The sequence below is a fragment of the Mus musculus genome, chromosome 11 (genome assembly GCF_000001635.26).
Source record: "Mus musculus strain C57BL/6J chromosome 11, GRCm38.p6 C57BL/6J".
NCBI lineage: Eukaryota > Metazoa > Chordata > Mammalia > Rodentia > Muridae > Mus > Mus musculus.
The window spans coordinates 120,528,508-120,549,797 of NC_000077.6; the positions used below are offsets into that span (position 1 = coordinate 120,528,508).

General features: G+C 54.4%; 2 protein-coding genes across 14 annotated transcripts; one reads left to right on the top strand and one right to left on the bottom strand.

Moving 5' to 3' along the window:
• The first annotated feature begins 677 nt into the window (after positions 1 to 677).
• Gcgr (glucagon receptor) lies at positions 678 to 10,482 on the top strand. 12 transcript variants are annotated; one of them, XM_017314267.2, is made up of 16 exons: positions 678 to 1,069; positions 1,604 to 1,840; positions 2,177 to 2,326; positions 6,173 to 6,312; positions 6,409 to 6,511; positions 7,512 to 7,660; positions 7,743 to 7,859; positions 7,955 to 8,061; positions 8,150 to 8,306; positions 8,388 to 8,547; positions 8,622 to 8,682; positions 8,812 to 8,881; positions 9,196 to 9,284; positions 9,405 to 9,543; positions 9,610 to 9,651; positions 9,758 to 9,947. In XM_017314267.2, exons 4-16 carry the CDS (start codon positions 6,250 to 6,252, stop codon positions 9,872 to 9,874), a joined length of 1,374 nt encoding a protein of 457 aa, XP_017169756.1. In that variant the 5' UTR covers positions 678 to 1,069; positions 1,604 to 1,840; positions 2,177 to 2,326; positions 6,173 to 6,249; the 3' UTR covers positions 9,875 to 9,947. The 12 variants fall into 12 exon arrangements, with proteins under 12 accessions (XP_017169756.1, XP_017169758.1, XP_017169752.1 ...); XM_017314263.2 differs by lacking the exon at positions 9,758 to 9,947 and adding an exon at positions 9,954 to 10,482 and having other exon boundaries at positions 679 to 1,069; XM_017314268.2 differs by lacking the exon at positions 9,758 to 9,947 and adding an exon at positions 9,954 to 10,482 and having other exon boundaries at positions 680 to 1,069; positions 7,738 to 7,859.
• A 3,898-nt stretch (positions 10,483 to 14,380) lies between these two features.
• Mcrip1 (MAPK regulated corepressor interacting protein 1) lies at positions 14,381 to 21,220 on the bottom strand. 2 transcript variants are annotated; one of them, NM_001033231.4, is made up of 5 exons: positions 21,150 to 21,220; positions 16,370 to 16,421; positions 16,174 to 16,292; positions 15,397 to 15,498; positions 14,381 to 15,241 (listed from the first exon to the last, which is right to left on the bottom strand). In NM_001033231.4, the coding sequence occupies exons 2-5, from the start codon at positions 16,375 to 16,377 to the stop codon at positions 15,177 to 15,179; spliced, it is 294 nt and encodes a 97-aa protein (NP_001028403.1). In that variant the 5' UTR covers positions 16,378 to 16,421; positions 21,150 to 21,220; the 3' UTR covers positions 14,381 to 15,176. The 2 variants fall into 2 exon arrangements, with proteins under 2 accessions (NP_001028403.1, NP_001360863.1); NM_001373934.1 differs by having other exon boundaries at positions 20,661 to 21,215.
• Positions 21,221 to 21,290: the final 70 nt, after the last annotated feature.

Genomic DNA, 21,290 nt, shown 5'->3' on the forward strand with positions numbered 1-21,290 from the left:
GCGTGCAGGGATCCAAACTTAGGTCTCCATACGTACATAGAAAGCACTCTTAGTCACTGAGCCTTTCCCCAGCCCCCAAACTGGATTTCAGATGGCAGTCGCTGAGGGATCACCAACAGGTCCAGGAACCTGATGAGGTGTGAGCAGAGGCTTTAGGGAAGTAAGCAGAGAGCCCACCAGGGGCCGGCCACATTGCCCCCAGCCCTCCCATGCTCTCAAAGCTTCCTTGTTCTGCCGCCCTCTCCCCAGTCTGTCCACAAGAAAACAAGGTCGGGGGTAAGGTCCTTATGAAAGGAAAGACCTCCATCTTCCAGGGAATGCACCTTGAGGTGCAGGAAGCCCAGCTGAGCCACAGAACCTAGACAGAGGCAACTGCAGACCAGTGCCTGCTCCCACTCTGCCCTGGCCACCATAGGCTGAGCACCTCCAGCCCAGGGCCACACTGGTGCAGTTCCTGGCACCCCTCATCCCTAAGTCTCATTACCAGGTCACAGAGGGGCAGACCTTTGCTGTGGAGCACAATCCTCCAGCCTGTGCCCCAGGGAGATGAAGGAGGAGCTGTATCTATCCCTCAGCCTTGCACAAGCGGCCCCCACTGGGCGGCGGAAACAAACAGGTCTTTGCCTTCTAACCTTTGCCTTCTGGCCATTGCCTGGATCAAAACAGAAAAGGGCAGCTCCCTGTCAGGATTTCTGGTGGACTCTTCTGAAGATAGGGGCACAGAAGACAGAGCCCCGGGGAGTATCCCTGTCCCCAAATCCTGGCAGGGTCTTCCTGTGGATCTTATAGACATGTACAAAGCAGGGTCTGCCTACGAATCACTGGAGGGTGGGCCAGCTCACCGGTGAGGGAACCCACAGGTTGGGGCACAAGATCCAATGTCCCCTAAATAGACATGGAGTCCTGGAGAAGGACAACAACTGAACAAGGAACTGACCCAAGGCCCATGGGAGTTCTGAGGAAGGGCGGTGGGTGACAGAGAAGAAACCACATGTGTTCCAGATGAGAGAGACTGGTGCTGGACTGGATTCCCTAGAGGGGCCTCGGCTCTTTACTAGATGATCTGCAGGTATGAGGTGGAGGAGAGGACACAGACATAGGAGACTTGGGCCGCAGAGGACTGGTCTGGGGGCTGGAAATGGGGAGGGAGGTTGTGAGTACCCATTCTGAAAGCCACAGTTACAGGGAGAACTTTCTAGAAAGCAACATGACCCTCTTACAGGATGTGGAGAAGCCAGAGAAGTGGAAGCCCAAAAACACCCAAGGGAGTTTCTGATCCCGAGGTTACTGGGCAGGAGGGGAGATGAGGCAACAAAAGGTGGCTCAAGGGCTCAAATGGGGGGGCGGGCAGTGGAGAAAGTCCTCTCCAGGGCTGAGTCTAGGAGCGAAAGGCAGGCTTGTGGCTCAGAACCTTTGACTCCAGAAAAGGAGGTATCTAAAAAAGGTCTGTGCCGACTGAGAATATGGCCAAATTAGTGGATTGTCAAATGAGTGGTGTTGCTTGAGGGCTTATTGGACAGGAGTCCCTGAGGCCCACAGGGCATGTAACCTGGAAAGGGTTTAAGAGGCACTCTTAGCGGATCACCTTGTCTGAAATCTGCAGAGCGGCCCATGTATCCTGACCTCTCCCACCCATGGTGCATGTGTGGCAGCTGCAACCTTCCAGCCAGGAGCCAGATGTGGTTAAGTAAGGGACTTAGTCCTTCTAGAAAATCAAGACTGCAAACCTGAACGCAATGATGAGACCCCAGGACAGTGGACATTGAAAGAGAAAGGGGCGCGCTGAGTCACTTATTGTTCCCTTGGAGAACTCAGACCCATCAGGATTCGCACCTGCCAGGTCAGGATTCACCCGTGGAGGCTCTCTGAAGTCCAGGGTGCGCAAGGTTGGATCCTCAGGGTTACGGTACACCTGGTGAGGGTTCTCGGAAGGGACCCGTAGGGTCGGATCCAGGTCAGGGCCTGCTCCTGTGTGCCAGAGGGGAGGGAAAGGGAGAACGCGGGATGCAGACCTGCCAGGCAAGCTCAGCCCAGGAGATATACTCGGGGTTACACCGAGAGGGTCTGAGAGCTCGCTGCAGGTCCGCTGCACTAAGGCGCGGGCGCGGACCCTCATCTCTCCCCCTCCCCCGCGGGCCGCTCCCGCCCCCACCCCTCCCCCTTCGCCGCCGCCCAGCGTCGCCGCTGGAAAGTTTGCGAGCGGCTGGCGCGGAGCTGGCGCCGACCCCGATCACAGCGCGGCCGAGGCGAGCAGTCGCCGGCGCCCAGATCCGAGTACGCTCGAGGACCGCGAGGAGCGCAGCCCTAGCCCCGGCGACTGAGCACAGTGAGCACTAGGGTCGGGCCCCGAGGGGATGGTCTCAGGCTGTCTGTGGGGTGCTGGAGCACGAGCGTGACCTGGGCGCACAGAAGAGGGGAGCGGGGAGCTGGCCCTCGGGCCTGGACGTAAGCCAGCTGTCCCTGGGGTTTTGGGAGTCGCGGTTCTCGTCCCGGTCTAACACCTTATTCAAAACGGGAAATGTGTCCTACTGTCACGGTTAGGGCCACCTGATTCCCAACCGTCTCCTGCAGGTTAGGGGTCTCAACTTCTCCTTTCTATTTTCTGGGAGCGCAATCCAGGAAGGTGGGAGAGGGTGGGTGCAGACGTGGATCCTGCTGCCCCATTGAACGCCCAACACACTCCAGCTTCCAGCTTCTCACACTCCAAAGGCTCGCTCATCCCCTTCAGATGGATTCGCTTCCCCTTCCTATGTGTCCCTGATCTCCAGAACTTCCTAGCAGTGTCTCAGTCTTGCGGGTTAGATGTGTAGGCACCGTGCACTGAGGGTTTTTTTTCCCCTGCAAGCTCAGGTCATTGCTCCCCAGAGACCACCTTCCCACTTCAGACCCGCGAAGTTTTCTGTCGCAAACCGACTGATCCCTTACCTCTTAGCTCTCGCATCCTTCGAGGTTAGACCAGGCATATTTTGCTGTTCTTCTGTCTTGGAGACATAGAAGGGGGAATCTGAGCTCACCCGAGCCCGTGGGTATCTCCGCCCCTTTTCAGGGGAGGACTGGAGAACTAGGCTTTGTCACAGCCTGTGGCCCCTGATCCTGTCCCTGCCATAGGACTATGACCTGGTCTAGTTTCTCTGTTTTGACAAAAACACCCTTCCAGTTGATATCTCTGGGGATTCCTAAGATCAAAAACGTTGCTACTTTGGCTTCTAAGGAACCAAGAGGATCCCCCCCCCACCTTCCCTCGATGCCTCCCTTTGGCCACTGGGCCATCCATCTAACACCCTCCGCCACCTGCAGAGAAAATCGGTAACCACACTGCAAACACCCACGTGTCCTTTGTCCTGTTGGAGCTTGCTGGAAGCGGTGGTGGCATGGGACAATGCCAGTCCGAGTGGCTGGTGTGGTGGTGGCATGGGACAATGCCAGTCCGAGTGGCTGGTGTGCCAGATATGTGCTCTGAAGAAGGGGGATTGATTGATCTAAAGGCAAGACAGGCAAGCATCTTAGGGATTCAGACTTGCATCTTCCGTATTTCACCTACAGTTGGGTCTCACTGAGAGTCAGATTTCAGCAGCCTAGTTCAAGACGGGAAGAGGGTAGGGTCCCTGGTCTACTGTCCCTTATGTCCATCTGTTCCCTGACAGGGAGGGTAATAAGGTGGAAAAAGGACCAGAACTGCAGCTCAGGTCACAGGTGCGAGAGCGCGTCGTGCACACCTGGCTGCCTGTCACCCTGAGTATTTATCAGAGCTGATAGGCTCTGTCTGAGTGTCAGTATTTGCCCACCGTGGGGACAGGAGGCACACTGCGAAGGTACAGAGATTGCAGTCCTATCCTACTGACGACATAGCCTCTCTCCTTCAGTGGAAGGGAAAGGGTGCCGTGTTGCTCTTCATACATCTCTGCTCTCTTAAAGTCCAGACGTTTTCTGCAGAGACCCCAGAGTCTCAATTTCATGGGGCTGAAGTCAGCCTCAGCTTCCTGATGCCAGAAATCCCCCATCGTTATTCCATCCACAGGAATAGAACACTCACCCACCTTTTCTGCCACTTTTGTTTGAGAGACAAGGTTAGAGGTTACTGAACCCTTAGGGATCCAGCCCTGAGTGGTTTTGAGCTCACCCACTGTGGTCTCAGTGCTAAACTGTGTGTGGAAGGAAATCCTCAAGGGTTCTTGGTCTCGCCTTTGTTACTCTTTGTTATTTATTTATTTTTGGATTTTTCTTTTTTCTTTTGTTTGTTTGTTTTGTTTTGTTTTGTGACAGGGTTTCTCTGTGTAGCCCTGGGTATCCCTGACCTTACTATGTAGACCAGGCTAGCCTCAAACTCAGAGATCCTCCTGTCTCTGTCTCCCGAGTCTGGGATTAAAGGTGTGTGCCACCACCTATCGGTCATTGAACATTTACATTTTCAGGTTGGGCAACTGGGCTCTAAGGACCATCCTCCCCGACTGTCTTGATCTTCATCCTTGCAGGATCTTGGACCACATCCTTCCCCACCATGTCCCTTCCCTGTATCTCCACTCCCCATCTACCCACGCTGGTCATCTTTTATCACCTTCACACTGCCCTGAAGCCTTCCCGCCTCTAACCTTCCTCTTTCAGGCCTCTATGAGACCCCAGTAGCTCTGGTGGAGGCCAGGCATAGTGTGTAAAGAGCCAGCTTCTGGCTTTTGGCTTCTCCATACCCAGCCCACTAATAATCTGGGACATTTAATGCAAATTAGGAAAGTCATGCCACTTGGTGACCCCAGAGGTAGGGATACTTGAACCACCTACACCTCCTCAACCTGTCTGCTGCCTTGTCCCCAGCAGGAACCCTCTACTCTGAGGGTGTTTTTCCCTGAGGTTCAGAGACCTGAAATCCTGGATCTTGCCTCTGGCCAGACCCTGTTGACCAAGGGCTTGGCTCAGGAGTCCCTCAGTAGGTTGTGAACCAGATGTGACTGAAGGGAGCATAAATGTAGGAGGTCAGGAGGGGAGCCCTACCAAGCTGCTATTCCTAGAACTCAGCTGGTCTTATTACAGCAGGCTGAAAGCCAGGGCTCCACTTTTCCCCAATTGGGTTCTTCTCTCTCATCCCCACCCTCTCTCCCCTCACCCCAGGGGGTCTTTGTATGTAGTCCTGGCTGGCACTGAACTTTGGGTAGTACACTTGCTTCTACCTCCTGAATGGTAGGACTACAGGTATGTGCCACCATACCTGGCTCTATCTTGTATATTCTGTTTGTGGGTACACAGGACATAGGCCCAACTCAGCCCTAGGAGCTCATAGTTTGACTTCTTAGAGCCCCCAAGAAGCTCTTTGCTTTTCTGGCATGAGAATCCATCAGAGCTGTCTTAGTTAGGGTTTTACTGCTGTGAACAGACACCATGGCCAAGGCAGCTCTTATAAGGATGACATTTAATTGGGGCTGGCTTACAGGTTCAGAGGTTCAGTCCATTATCATCAAGGCAAGAACATGGCAGCATCCAGGCAGGCATGGTGCAGGAGGAGCTGAGAGTTCCATTTCTTGTTCTGAATGCAGCTAGCGGAAGAATGGCTTCCAAGCTGCTAGGACAAGAGTATTAAAGCCCACATGCACAATGACACGCCTATTCCAACAAGGCCATACCTCCTAATGGTGACACTTCCTCGGCCAAGAACATATAAACCATCATAAGAGCCAAAAAAGGGTGCTGGTGCAGAGAGGGGCTGGTGACTAGGATCTGTCACCCGTGATGATCCCATGTCTTAACGAAAACATCAGGCAGAGGTGTCCCTCATCTGGGCCCTGGCTCGGAACTGACCTGGAATGAGGGCCAAGTGGCGATGCGCCTGGGTACCACACCCTTACTCTCTCTATCCCAGGGCAGGTTGCCTAGCTAGTTAGCTTTCCTACGGGGCTAAGAATAGGTGGAGATGTCTAGGCTAGGACATCATAGCTGAGTTGTTGGTGCCACTCTGAGAGATTTGTGTGACCAGATAGGGAGGTGATTGCTTTCAGCTGGCCAACCCCATGTAGCGGGAAAACAGTAGCCCATAGTCACCTGTCTCTGAATAGGCACTGTGAGCCACTCACGTGTCTCCTCCCGAAGCTCGGCTGTCATGAGGCCTTGGGCTTGGAGGCTTGGTTTGGGGGAACAGGATGCTGTGTAGATTTTCTCCAGACTCCACTATTCTGGTCCTCTGCAGCCTGAGGAGAGGTGCACACACTCTGAGGACCTAGGTGTGCAACCTCTGCCAGATGTGGGGCGTGGCTACCCAGAGGCATGCCCCTCACCCAGCTCCACTGTCCCCACCTGCTGCTGCTGCTGTTGGTGCTGTCATGTCTGGTGAGTGCCGTGCACCCCACTCCCTGCATGGAGAGTTTGCCTGCTCTTTACACAAGTGCTGACAGCTCCCTGGTCCCTTGTCTACCTGTTTCCCAGCCAGAGGCACCCTCTGCCCAGGTAATGGACTTTTTGTTTGAGAAGTGGAAGCTCTATAGTGACCAATGCCACCACAACCTAAGCCTGCTGCCCCCACCTACTGGTGAGTCCCACCCACCTACACACACAGACTCCTGTGTCCTGTAGCCCTGCCTGGATGTGCAGTAGGAGACCCTGTGGGAGTGTACTGTAAGGATGGCTTTATAATGCCCAGCCACTGCCCCAGTTCCAGGCCAGGCGACTGACCTCCAGAGGTGGTGGTTCCCTAAAGCTACATTGTCAGGAAGCAGTAGAAATGCAGAGCTGCCTCCTAGTTGTCCCTGCTGTCCTCCCTGCTGGAGGCTGTCCTCCCTGCTGGAGGCTGTCCTCCCTGCTATGGGACACCCTCATCCCCAGCCATCTGATGTCTCCTCTGCTGTCATCACTCACACTGGGCAGACAGTGAGCAGGGACAGGATGGGTGCCAAGAGAGATTGGGTCCTTATTATCGCTCAGTTGAGGGAGATGACAAGTGCCTGGGAGGGAGAGAGGGAGAAGGTTGCAGGAGCTATGGCTGGGCCTGGAAAGGATTTCAACCAAGCTGGAGAGCAACATCTGCAAAGAAATGCATTCCCAGGCTGGGGCCGCCAGTTAGATCCAGTGAGATGGCTCGGCAGATACAGGCCCTGGCTCCGGGACTCACACAGGGAAAACACAGAAATGATTCCTGCAAGGTGCCCTATGATCCTATATGCTAGTGTACATACATGTATGAGTCAGAGTGCATGCACATGTGCGCACACACACACATACATACACTAAACAAACGAACAAACAAATAAATAAATGTAAAAAATTGTTACAATTTAAAAATAAAAATAAAAAGACAGAGAGGAAAGACCCAAAATGGGTTTGGTGCACATTTGAGATAGGATGTGGTCTTGAAGGAGAGGTGCCTTGGGCAAACACAAATGTTGCTGGGCTGGAGAGGGAGGTAGTCATGGCATCTAGATGGCAAGATCACTGGCCAGGGGATGCCCCTTGTGGCCCATATCAGGGAGGCAGCCCCTTTAGATGCAGGCTCCGTGTAGTGATGGTGATGCTCAGGGGACTTCCGGTCTCAGGGGACTTCTGGTCCCTCCTCCATCCTCCTGCACCTTCACAGAGCTGGTCTGTAACAGAACCTTCGACAAGTACTCCTGCTGGCCTGACACCCCTCCCAACACCACTGCCAACATTTCCTGCCCCTGGTACCTACCTTGGTACCACAAAGGTAACAGTGGAAGGCCTGGGAGGCTGAGGGGGTGGAGCCTAGGAGTGGGCTGACCAGAGCTTGCACCCATGTCCCAGTGCAGCACCGCCTAGTGTTCAAGAGGTGTGGGCCCGATGGGCAGTGGGTTCGAGGGCCACGGGGGCAGCCGTGGCGCAACGCCTCCCAATGTCAGTTGGATGATGAAGAGATCGAGGTCCAGGTCAGCTCTGGAGGGTATGGGGTGGTGTCACAGCGGGGCTGTGTGGGGCCAGGGGATACGGCACTGCCCAGCCCCACTCGGCCTCTGGTTTGCAGAAGGGGGTGGCCAAGATGTATAGCAGCCAGCAGGTGATGTACACCGTGGGCTACAGTCTGTCCCTGGGGGCCTTGCTCCTTGCGCTGGTCATCCTGCTGGGCCTCAGGTACATTGGTGTGGCTCCTAGCTAATACCCAGTGTGGTGAGGGGGGTAGAGGACAGGGCAGGAGTGGTGCTGATACGCTGTCACATAGGAAGCTGCACTGCACCCGAAACTACATCCATGGGAACCTGTTTGCGTCCTTTGTGCTCAAGGCTGGCTCTGTGTTGGTCATCGATTGGCTGCTGAAGACACGGTACAGCCAGAAGATTGGCGATGACCTCAGTGTGAGCGTCTGGCTCAGTGACGGGGTGAGCCCAGATCTGACTGCTCCCCAGCCCGTGTAGGGTGTCGGGGTGTCGTGGACTCCACTCATGCCTCACCTTGCTCAGGCGATGGCCGGCTGCAGAGTGGCCACAGTGATCATGCAGTACGGCATCATAGCCAACTATTGCTGGTTGCTGGTAGAGGGCGTGTACCTGTACAGCCTGCTGAGCCTTGCCACCTTCTCTGAGAGGAGCTTCTTTTCCCTCTACCTGGGCATTGGCTGGGGTGAGTAGGCTCTTGGGGGCAGTGGGGAAGGAGGCTAGCCAGGGCTGTAGAACCACAGCTGCTGCTTCCCACAGGTGCGCCCCTGCTGTTTGTCATCCCCTGGGTGGTGGTCAAGTGTCTGTTTGAGAATGTTCAGTGAGTATGAGCTGGTACAGTGGGCTGGAGCAGTTGGTGCTGCCTTTGTAAAGTGACCCTGGGGGCTGGGGAGGGGCAGGGGCTGGAGAGTGGCATCCCCCCCAGTAAGGGAGCAACTGTTCCCTGCAGGTGCTGGACCAGCAATGACAACATGGGATTCTGGTGGATCCTGCGTATTCCTGTCTTCCTGGCCTTACTGGTGAGGAAACAGGCCCCCGTTGCCATCAGCAGGGAAAGGGCCACCACTGGCCTGGCTCTCCTAGGCCCTTCCTTCCTCAGCCTTCTGAGGCTAAGAGGATGGAGGGTGGGCAATTCCAGCACTCACTCAGGAGGATGTACATGCTGGGCTGTGGGTCAGGTTGCCCATCCTTGGCTGAATGCCTGCCAGTCCCTGGGCCATGTATCCAGGACTCACCTGGCAGCAGCCTCACCTGTATCAGGGGCATAGAAGGGCCATGGTAGGACATAGGAAGTTCTCAGGCTCTGCCCTCGACGTTTGCCTTTCTCACACAGATCAATTTTTTCATCTTTGTCCACATCATTCACCTTCTTGTGGCCAAGCTGCGTGCCCATCAGATGCACTATGCTGACTATAAGTTCCGGTGGGTAAGGGCGAGGGCCTGGGCCCAGACTGGAGAGGGGCAGGGTTGGGGGTCAGTGCCTTTGTGGGGGAAAGCCCAGAAGACCCGGAAGGTAAGGGTCCTCAAGCTCTGCCCCTGCAGGCTGGCCAGGTCCACGCTGACCCTCATCCCTCTGCTGGGGGTCCACGAGGTGGTCTTTGCCTTTGTGACTGACGAGCATGCCCAAGGCACCCTGCGCTCCACCAAGCTCTTTTTTGACCTGTTCCTCAGCTCCTTCCAGGTGAGTCTCCATCATACCCCACCCCTGGGACCCAGAGTGCTGTCCTTGACCACTCTCTTTCTCCAGGGTCTGCTGGTGGCTGTTCTCTACTGTTTCCTCAACAAGGAGGTAGGTGAAGCTGGGAACACAATCAGAGCTGGCCCTGAGGGTGGCCTTGCCCTGGTATGACCATATCTCCATCCCCATTATTAAGGTTGCATGTGTTGGATGTCAGGTCCCCCTAGGTCCTCAGGGAATTCAGTGTATGAGGTGGTCCTTGCCTTTCCTGGTGACAAATGGCCCCGCTGAACCCAAGGTGAAACTTGCCTTGCTCTGGGTCTGCTTAGATTAAGGCTGGGCACCTCAGAGAGGCCCAGACAAGATCCTAATGAGGTGCGTTGGCAGAGTAGCCCTACCCCTGGCTCCTCTAGGTGCAGGCAGAGCTGATGCGGCGTTGGAGGCAATGGCAAGAAGGCAAAGCTCTTCAGGAGGAAAGGTTGGCCAGCAGCCATGGCAGCCACATGGCCCCAGCAGGGCCTTGTCATGGTGATCCCTGTGAGAAACTTCAGCTTATGAGTGCAGGCAGCAGCAGTGGGACTGGCTGTGTGCCCTCTATGGAGACCTCGCTGGCCAGTAGTCTCCCAAGGTTGGCTGACAGCCCCACCTGAATCTCCACTGGAGCCTAGCCAGGCTGCGTTCAGAAAGGGCCTCAGAGGACAACCCAGAGCCAGATGCCCGGCCAAGGCTGAAGAGACAAAGCAGCAAGACAGCAGCTTGTACTGTGCACACTCCCCTAACCTGTCCTAGCCTGGCACAGGCCACAGTGACAGAGTAGGGGTTGGATATGATGGAGAAGCCATGTTATCTATGAACTCTGAGTGTTCCCATGTGTGTTGACATGGTCCCTGTACCCAGATATGTCCTTCAGTAAAAAGCTCGAGTGGGAGCTGCTGCACAGCTCGTGGACAGCAGGCTTGAAGCCCCCAGGGACGGGGTTTGGGAGGCCGGGGATGAGCAGCACACTCAGCAGGTGGAGCGCTAGTGCAACCCAGGAAAGAACTGTCTCTAACGTGGTGCTCTGGGGTAGGAGCCCACTTCCTCCAGGATCACCCTGAACCTAAGCTGTTTGAGGAAGTCTGCCTAATACAGGCTCTCGACTCAGCCATGTAAGCCAGAGCCTTACTGAGCAGAGACAAGTCCAGAATGGGACACACGAAGGGCTGTGGCCAACCTCTAGGGTGGTCCCTTTGGCTGTTGCTGTGATGCCTGCCTAGTGGAGTGTGGAGATAGGGTGGGGGTGGGGAGACTCAACCAGCTACCTCTGTTCCAGTTGCTGGTAGGAAACCTGGGGGAGGGGTGTACACAGCCAGCATCAGGCCACGTGGGCTGTAGCTGCTCAGGCAGAGCCAGGCTAATTGAAGCAAATGAAGGGACAGGAGGCCACTCGGGAAAGGTAAACAGAATGACTCACCTGCCAGGCCAACCACTGGGGCCTGAAGGGGCCTTAGCCTGCCACCCTCCCAATGCCTGGGCGTAGCAGGGAGGGACTTGAGGAGCACGGTGGGCGTAACCCCGATGCCCCATGGGTGTCTGGATTACTAGGACTGCCAGGAAACAAAGGGGCTGGAAGCCTGCAAAGTTGGCTGCATCTGCTGGCGACCACGGTTCTTGACTTTGCAGCCTTAGGCAGATCATCCCAGACCTCCACGTGCCAGGCCCCAGATCCTGATTCTACTCTGAGCCTTGGACACCTAGGTGCCTGCTGTGGGCACAAAGCCACTCCAAGCCAGCACCAGAGTACATACATTCTCCTTCACGCCAGCTGAGCTCAGGGTTGGTGACTGCCTTGGGGGTTGCAGCTCACTTGGGGCCTCCTGACAGCCCTCCCCATCCTGAGTCTCTCTGCCCTTGTCCTCCTTCACCCTGTCCCCATCTCTGTCCCCAAGGGAACTGGTGCAGGCTGGTTCAGGCAGGGAAAGAGGTGGGAGCCAGGTAGGTTCACCTAGCCAATGAATATGAACTATGACAGACAGCTCCACAGTGGTGGGGGGAGTCTCCAGCTCAGCCCAGGCATGCAGCATCCTTTTTATTTCTGGAGACCCTTTCCCTCCTCCATGGTACTGTCCCCTCCTTCAGTCCTGCCTATCAGTCCCCTTCTCCCCAGAGGAATAGCGGGTGCTACCAGCACAGTGTGTGAGTGTGCACAGGTACCTTGGAGGGAGGGACACAGGAGTGTGACTATGAAGGAGGTGTGACCCTGCTGTGTATGCTGACAGGTGGGGCAGGTATATAAATGCTCAACGTTCCAGAGGGATGTGAGTGATGGAGCTGTGCTAGGAGGAAGATCACTTGCACGTGTTTCCCTAGAGTCTGGTGTGTAGATATTCCTACTATTAAATGACGGCGGAGACCGAGGACACAAAAACAAAACAACAAAAGACACTGACCACTGAGGGTCAGACTTGGGAGAGTTGAGCTGTGGACTAGAGGAGGGGACCTTGGGCCACAAGGCTCCAGAGTCTCCTGGAGAGGGTGAAAATGCACAGGTGGGTGGGGCTCAGGCTCTAGGATTAGTATACAGGAACCAGATGTGGTCATTCCAGTACTTGCCAGGTGAAGGCAGGAGGAGAAACTCACGCCTGTAACTACAGAATACAGCAAGTCAAAGACTAGCCTGGGCTAAAGGGACCTGCTGTAGTCACGGTGCACACCTTTAATCCCAGAACTTAGGAGGCAGAGGCAGGGTCTCTGTGACTTTGAGGACAGCCAGGGCTATGCAGAGAGACCCCATCTCAAGCAAACAAACACCAGCAACAAACCCTAAAGGGCAGAGGACATAGAGCAGTGATAGGATGCCTGCCTGCCTACCACGTGTGAAGCTGTGTTTAATCCCCTGGGCCACACGAAGGGCAGGATGCATGCTGGGTACATGCAAGGATGCAAGAGCACTTCCAGAGCTGGGAAAACAGGAGGATCCCTGGGGCTGCCTGGCCAGTCTATCCTAACTGATGAGTGCTGCAAGCCAATCAAAGACCTGTCTCAAAGGGAGTGGGTGCTTCTCAAACTGCTATACACACACACACACACACACACACACACACACACACACACACACACACACACAGAGAGAGAGAGAGAGGAGAGAGAGAGAGAGAGAGAGAGAGAGAGAGAGAGAGAGAGAGAGGAGAGAGAGAGAGAAAAGGAAAAGGGAAGGAGAAATTAGTAATTCCAAGGGGCAGGAGAATATGGTCACTTCTGACTGTGAACTCAAACACCACCATGTAACTGTCCTATTCTGATGTAACCAAGGTTACAGGAAGAGAAAAGTGGGGGCTGGATCGTAGCTCAGATGATGGCGCACCTGCCCAGCAGGATCTTTAGCACTACAAACTGGATATGGTGACACCTAAATTTACAAAGTTGGAGGCAAGGGGGTGAGAAATTCAAGGTCACCCTCAGCCACACAACAAGGGTGAGGCCACCTTGAGATCCCATCTCAAGGAAACCAAAACAAAGCCACTACTGGGCTAGAGACAGCTCTGTGGTTAAGAGTGCCTGGTACCCTTGGAAGGTCTGGGATTTAGCTTCTGCCATCCGCACTGGTCAGCTCACAACTGTCTGTAACTCCAGTCCTCTGTTGGCTCTACAGACACTCTCACACATACACACACATAAAGAGTTAGCTGGGTGTTGTGTCACACCCCTTGAGTCCCAGCACCAGGTAAGCAAAGGCAGGTGGATTTCTGCAGCTTCAAGGGCTGGTCTACACAGCCATACAGTGAGTTTCAGGCTAGCCAGAGCTGCTTAGTGAGATTTTGTTTTGTTCTGATAAACACACACACACACACACGTTAAAATTAATATCATCTAAGAGGAAGTCACTGGTCAGGCTTACATTTCAGTGGCAGTTAGGTACATGTGCTGTCTGGCACTGAGGTCACTCTATGGGGCTAATCTTGTCAAGTAAATCCATGACTGACTTGGCAGCAGGCACCTTGCCTGGGAAACACCACAGGAAGCAAGCACTCATCACCTTAAGAGGTTGGGGCATGACAATGTTGCTGACGGTCATGTGTGTGGCACCAGCTCAGCCAATGTAGGCTCACTACTCCCGGAGGGGTCAGGAAGCCCCCTGTGTTCTAGGACAGCTGGGATGAAATCAGCACCACTAGGAGGCAGCACGTCCTCAGGTTAGGACCTTACTTGCTCCCTCAGTGGATGGATGCACTGGTATTCTGGGCAGTGTGACCACTCACCACGTCCTGGTAGCCCCTAAGCTGTCCACGCCCCTTCCAGTCCTGACAATGGGGAGTTGACTGGGTAACCCACAGCTTAGGACACCGAGTGTCTTCAAACAGCCTAACAGGCCCCAGGGAACTAACAATGCTGAGACATGGGGGGCGGGGGGGTGGCTTGGCACCTAGAACAGCTATTTCTCACTGCCCTGTCTTGCCTGCGCCTCCCTGGGGAGACTTGCCTTGCCCGGCCCACACCCTGGAGATGCCTCTGGGGGCCATTTGAGCCCCGGAATACTCTTCTGGGAAAGCATGTTCCTGAAATAAATTCCATTTTGGCATCTTCTCAGGAACAGGAGCATTCCAGGGCTGTTTCCATGATTGAAGGTCAAATGCGACCAGGTCTCTCTTGGGTCCAGCAGCCCTGGCCTGGGCAGCCAAGGAGCCAACAGTGCTCCTCAGAGTCCATAGCATGGCTGAAGAGTGCTAATGCCTTCCAGAGCTCCACGTGGGCAATGTAACTTTACTACCCACCAGACTACTCTGGCGGCCAGGGGCTTACAGACCTGCAAGGCAGCTCTGCGGGCTTCAGGGTAGGACCTGACAGACTGCCATGGAGCCACTTCCAGTGCCACCGCCTTTATTCACAGACCCTCAGTCTCCAAAGCTACAGACACTTGGATTCAAGAGGGCACAAAAAAAGGGGGCCTTGGTAATCCTCCCAGCACACCCCAGAAAGCCAGGACAGGCCTGGCAGCACCACTCCTTCAGGGTCAGCCTTAATGCCCTGTCCAAGGGCACTGCTGTGACCACAACAGTGTCACAGGTACCAGGACACAAGGCCTGGTTGCCCTCAGAGAGCCAGCACTGTCCTAGGCTCAGAGCTGATTCGACTCTGAAAGTGGGGCAAGGAAAGGTCAGGATGGACAGTGGGGGTGGAAGCGGGAGCTCCCCACATGTCCAGGGCAGAAGAAGAGCAAGTCTCCATGGAGAGAGCCACACTGGATGCAGGTGGGACTGCACATGTCCTACTTTCTGGTCATTTCAAGGTTCCAACAGCCGAAGAAACAGAGGTCCCCTTTTTCCTTCCTGACCTTAAGTAGCCAGGAAGGAGAGGGGCAAGGCATGGCAGGTAACAGCAGAGAGGGCTAGATAGGTCGGGCCAGGTGCTACCCAAGATGCAGCTGGCCAGGGGAAAAGGACAGGGGCGGTTACAGCCAGGCCCCTGTTCCCCCAGTGACAGGGGCAACTTGAGACCCTGGAGAGGAAAGGAAGGGCCCTGGTCATCAATCCTGCTGGCTCTGGGATCACGGCCTGCTAGAGCACACTCTTCCCCCCAGGAGCAGCGCCACAGGAACACAGGAAACCACCATCAAGTGCACCTGAGCTTCTGGAGGCCAGGGGAGGGCGCCAGGAGCTCTAGGACTTCTTGGCATCCTGCGTGTTCCGGCGCTTCAGGTCACTCAGGTCGATGGGCTTGAAGGCTGTTGGTGGACAGTCTGGTTGGTGCTGGGAAGAGGACCCCCCCCCCCATCCGCTTCCCACTACTAGAGGCTCCCAAACCCAGGTGCCTTGGAAAGGACACAGTGCAGGCATTCAGCAGAAGCCTGGTCAGCTCCTCCAGGTCGGCCCTACTCACTCTTCAGGCTGGGGTTGGGGACTTTCTCCACATACTCCTCCACTAGGCACCGCTCACCACTGGACAGCTGGCTGCGCAGGTCTCGCTCAACACCCTGCCAGGCTGCAGCAGACAACAGGTTCAGCGCTCAGCAGTACTCAAGCCAACAGAGCATTCTGGTCTCGTGCTAGGTCATGTAGCCCCTGCTCCTACCTGTCTCCCTCTATTAGATGAGAGCTTGTTTTGGTTTGGTTTTGGTTTTGGAGACAGGGTTTCTCTGTTTGTCAGTCTTGTCTGAGACGTTGAATTCTCAGAGATCCACTTGCCTCTGCCTTCTGACCATACTTGGCTACCTGAGGGTGTCTTGGAGAGCCCCAAACTGTCCTCCCTCCTGCGTCAGCTCCTCCTGCCCTTGCTCAGAGGCCAGTCCCTTCTGTGCAATAGTGCCACCCGTTCCCACCTCTCTTACCCACCCTACCTCCCAGCACATTTGTTCAATTCTAACTGTATCACCTCTGTCCACTTTAGTGAAACTATGTTCATAGCTACCTCCTCCCCCAGGAAGCCTCCAGGCCTGAAGACCATCTCCCAGATCCTGCCTCTTCTGGGCTTCCACCCACTCCCCATGCCTTCTTCTTGCGTTGTCACCCCAATGTCCCTCTATCACCAGTCTTGCTGGTTCTAGAGTTTAAGGCCACTGAAGTATGGTCCCCTCCTCACTGAGGGTCTAAAGAGTGGAAGGGTGGTGGGGCATTCACGCACGGCAGGCAGTAGAGCACAGACACCGAGCGCACCAACCTTCATAAATGAAGCGCACATTCTCTTCGTGTGCCGGTGTGAAAATCTCACTGCTGTTGGTGGGAGAGCGGGGACTGCTATTCCTCTTGCCGTTGTAGACAACTCTGGAGACAGGAGAGCTGGGGAAAGGGCCATGTGTGAGGAGGGAGTCACAGGAGAGCTGGAGTCCCAGCTCCCACATTCACCTGAGACCCACCTGGTCATTGCTGGGATGTCCAGTCCTAGTGCTTGGCTGCTGGTCCTGCGGCCTACAAAACAGAAACCCAAGGCACTGGAGTTGTCGCCCTTCCCGCAGAGGAAGGAACAAACTCTGTGGTCTTGAGTCCACTGGAGATCCTCAGACTGGGCCCAAGACTTGAGTGGCCAGTGGGCTCCAAGCAATCCTGACAGGCTATGGGGTGTCAGTGTCACTCAGAGGACCCCAGGGCGAGTCACTGCGTAACTTAGCCACTGGGGCCATGTGTTCAGCCACATCTCTAACCCACTCTTGTCTTCAGTCTGCATATCCCATACAAAGTAGAGCACAGCAGACCCCAGCTGCGCCCCAGAGCACTACTGGACTGTGCATGCTTCTCCAAAGCCTACAACTCAGCCTCCTAGACACCCATGGGAACTTCATGGTGAGAAAACCATCTATCCGGAAGCTCAGCGACATTTGACAAACGACTTAGTTTCCTGATCTCACAGGAACACTGCAGAATCAAGAACACACCAGACCAGGAGGAAGAAGGGAGCAGAGCTGACCTAGTGACCAGAACCCTGGGGTACAACCTATTTATAGGCCAGGGGTCTTTTACTGCCCTAAGTGCCTGGAGTATCTAATGTTAGGGTCAGAATCTCATAATTAACCATCTAAGATGAGAAAACCAGTCATACAAGATTGGTCCTATGCCTGGCCTTGGTCCAGATGGGACAACCCCAGATGCTGAAGACAAAAGAGACCCAGACAGTCCCAAGTATGCCACCTCAGGCTTTCTCAAAGGCTCTTCTCTGGTCAGTGATCTATTATATTAACTATTCAGACAGATGAATACCTCCAACCTATCAAGCCAGCTCCTGTAAGAGCTCTAGAACCCTGTGCCCCTCCCCAAACCTGGCTCCTAAGCTTCACTCTCTCTTAGCTTTCCCAAAGCTGTCAGCTCAGGACGTCAAAGCACAAGGAAAGCCCTCTGAGGTGTGATAATGGTAGTGACACAAAATGGGGACGCTCCAGTTACAGGTCAGGGCAGAGTGACAGTGCTCACGGGCTAGTTCCTACCTTAGCTTCCAGGGCCCCCGCTGCTTTAGAACCTCGCAGATACCCTTTTCTGTCCTAGATTCATAGATGCTTGTTTGGTACTCCTGCCCCCTACACCTCCCTTCTCTGGTGCGTCTCCTACCCAAGCAGCTGAGACTATGGTGGCCATATCCTCCAATGGTCTCCTGGCTTGCACATATATCCCATGCCCTCTGCCTGGGTGCCTTTGCTGGCACCAGCCCAGCTGGCAGCAGGCTTTATGTTTGGTGAGGCAGAGAGAAACCTGAGGTGTTTACTGGCAAGGAAAGTAGCAGTATGATACCAGATGAACTGGGTCCCTAAAAAGGTTGGGTGTACTGGGGTCCAGGACCAAAGCAGGTGTAATCGGCTAAGAAAAATGGCAGAACCTTACCAAAGAGATCACAGACTATTGCTCAGCAGCCCAAGGAAAGGCGTGGTGGTCTAACAAAAATCACCCATACAAGAGGGCACTGTTTTCAGTGAGCAGCCAGGGAGAGTCCGACTCAAAAGACTTTACATGCACAGGCCTCTGTCACCTGAGGGTCCCTCCAGGATGACAGCAGGAGCAGAGGTCAGAGAAGACTCCCTCTGAACCTGCATGTCCTTGCTCTGCTTTTCTCTCTTTCTGTTACAAGTGTCTTCCCAACACTCCAGTCATATGTAATACGTCCCAACAACTCCACAATGTTTTTGGGTCTTTTTGCAGTTTGTGTTTAAAAATAGGAAGCCCAGGCTAGCATCAAAAAAAAAAAAAAAAAATCACTCTGTAGTCAAGGCCAGCCATGAACCCTTGATCCTCCTGATTTTGCAATGTGGCATCCCCTACTCTCCTTCTCCCCCTCAAGTGCTGGGATTACAGGTATGCACTACCATGCCTGGCACAACTCTACAATACCTTTTACCTGTATCTTTGAAATAGTCCCAACAGTCCCTAACATCAAAACCTAGCAGGACTTTTTCCCCCATGAATCTAGGGCCTCATGCATGCTAGGCAAATGTACTACCTGAAGTATAATCTCACCCTTTACTTTTCAGATAAGGTCTGATACCCAGGTTGCCTTTGAACTTCCTGTTGACTAAGAAGGCCTTGGACTTGCAACCCTCCATCACCCTACTGAGTAGCTAAGTTAAGGCTCTGTGTGTGTATGTGTGTGTGTGTGTGAGAGAGAGAGAGAAAGAGAGAGAGAGAGAGAGAGAGAGAAAGAGAGAATGTGTGTGTTTGAGAGAGAGCGCGAGCATTTTTGTTTTTGTTTAGTGAACTCTTTTTTTTTTTTTTTTTTTGGTTTTTCGAGACAGGGTTTCACTCAGTAGACCAGGCTGGCCTCGAACTCAGAAATCCGCCTGCCTCTGCTTCTCAAGTGCTGGGATTAAAGGCATGTGCAACCACCACCTGGCTTAGTGAACTCTTAAGACACAGCTAACAATGACAGTACCTTAGATCTGATGACCCTCAGTGACATATCCATGGGCTAGCTGTGGCCCTGCCCATCCCTGCTTCCACTGGCTACACAGCAGACACACACAGTTTCTTGACACATTTCCACCACTTCCAGTGGAAACCAGTTGAGCTGTGCACTGTCATAGAGCTCTTGTTTCGTGTTTCTTGTGTGTCACCAGCTAGTATCCTCAGGCCCCCATAATAGTCAGCAGTAAACTTGACAGTTTCCTGTTCAAAGACTACACTTCCCAGCTTCCTTTGCAGACTATGAAGTCATTTCTGCCTCTACACAGAGCCACATCCCATCTCCCTCTGCAGGCATTTTGGCCCTCTGCACACAGGGATGACGAGTAAACATGGTCCTGCCTAGGGGCAGACCAAGGTTTTCTTCCACCTCACTCTCTCTACAGCTGCCCTTTGAAATCTAACAGATTTTTTTTTAACCTGTCCAGGTGCCCACTTCCCCCCAGGCCAGAGGTCCTCCATCTCCTCTGTGTCCTCCAGACAAGAGTTTGAATATGAATATGAAGTGGCTACCACCAGAGAGTTGCCAGGTCCTCCTGCTTCAATGAAGATTGAAGCATGGCTGTATGAAGCCCATACCTCAAACAAAGGACCTCCAGCTCTTCAGTCAACATGATAATGGACATGACAAAGCCATTCTACATTTTATACATTATCCCAGTTAAAACTAACAACTAACCACTGAGTATATGGTAAATGTGGAATCAGTTAATACTTAAAACGAGGTGGAGACCCAGAAATGTCCAAGGACCAAGAATCACAAAGGCCACAGCAGAGCCTTGGCAAGGGAGGACAGAGGGAATCCCTGTGCTGGGAACTTTATACACTGTTCATGGTCCTATCACAGCAGGCCAGGAAGAAGGCATCTCACAGTCCTATTGCAGAGGATGTCACAGCTGTCACCTGAGAGCTGATCTGAATGACTCCCAGCCCCGACACACTCCAGGGCCTTCAAGGCTGCAGAAACTGGCTAGGGTGCTGGGTGCTCATTATCTCTGAGTTTGCCTCAGCTCCTGTCTGCATCCTACATCAGGTTCCTAAACTCTCTGAAATGCTGCTTCCCAGTGACACCCGTGTGGGTCTGCTCACAGCCCCTCTACTGGGAGAGATCCGGAATGGGTTTATTCTCTATAGAACTCTCCACTTCTATAGGACCCAGGGCTTTGGAAGGCAGGGTAGGGGGACAGATCCAGGACCACATCAACTCTTCTAAATACATCCAATATGCCAGGCACATGATGCTAAATGGTCACACTTTGCTACCCACCACAGTGACAATGCGAGTGGTCCCTCACTACAATCAATGGTGCAATGGCTGGTCACTCTGTTCTTCTGAAACGTCTACTATCCAAATGTTGTTGTTTCCTTCTTTCCTCTTCCCACCCCTTTTAGAAAAAAGGTCTCATGTAGCCCTGGCTAGTCTTACATTTCTGATCCTTCTGATTCCACCACACAAAGAGTTGGCATGACAGGTGTGTGCCACCACTCCCTGCTTCAAATTGTGAGGCTTATAGCGACTGACCAGCCAAGCAGGAGCCACAGTGCTGTGACAGCTCGGGCCTGCTTCCAGATGACAGTGGCAGGTCATCAGACCTAGAACGTGTATCCTATTCTTTCCCGGGACTAGCAAACTATTAGATATTCCCTAAATGGACCCAAACCCAGACTCCTTCTCCTGAAGGACCTGGCTCTCGTTGCACTCCTGTCACATCGCTGTCTAAACGTCCTGGACACTCCCCAGAAATCCACCAGCTGATCTCAACTCACTGGGGGCCTTTGCTTGAGCCTGCCCTGTGTTTGAAACATGGCGTCCAGAGGGAAGACCATTTTATCTCGGACGACCACCCCAGGATCTGGGCTGCTTTTGTCAACAGGGTACGATACTTCCGGCCACCAGCATGTCCAGCTTGCCCACAGACAGGCCCCGGGCTTGCGCAGAGCCACTGCATCAGGACAACTGGGATGTGGGCAGGGCAGGTAGCCGGCAAGGACACCGGCGCGGTTTGGGGAGGCTGGCCTGCGCAGCTCAAAAGCAGGGAGCGCCCTCAGAGGCTGCCCCGGGACCGCGGGCGTCGGTTCCCGGGGAGGTGGGGGGGCGGCCGCCACGTCCGCACTCCGTGGAGACACCGGCCTTGTCTCTCCCCGCTCAGGCCAGGCGACCCAGCGACACCAGGGCGGGGCGGGGCGGGGCGGCCAAGGTCCCACGGAGCCTGCAGCGCCCCGCCCCGCCGTGCCTCCGCGCCGCGCCTTCCTCACCTCGCCCTCCTCGCCGCCGCCGCTGCCGCCGCCGCCGCCGCTTCCAGTGGGCCGGCCGGAAGTGACGCGGCGCGCAGGCGCAAACGGCGCGGGCCACGTGATCGCTGGCGAACGGAGTGCGGCGAGGTCGGAGGCGCGCGA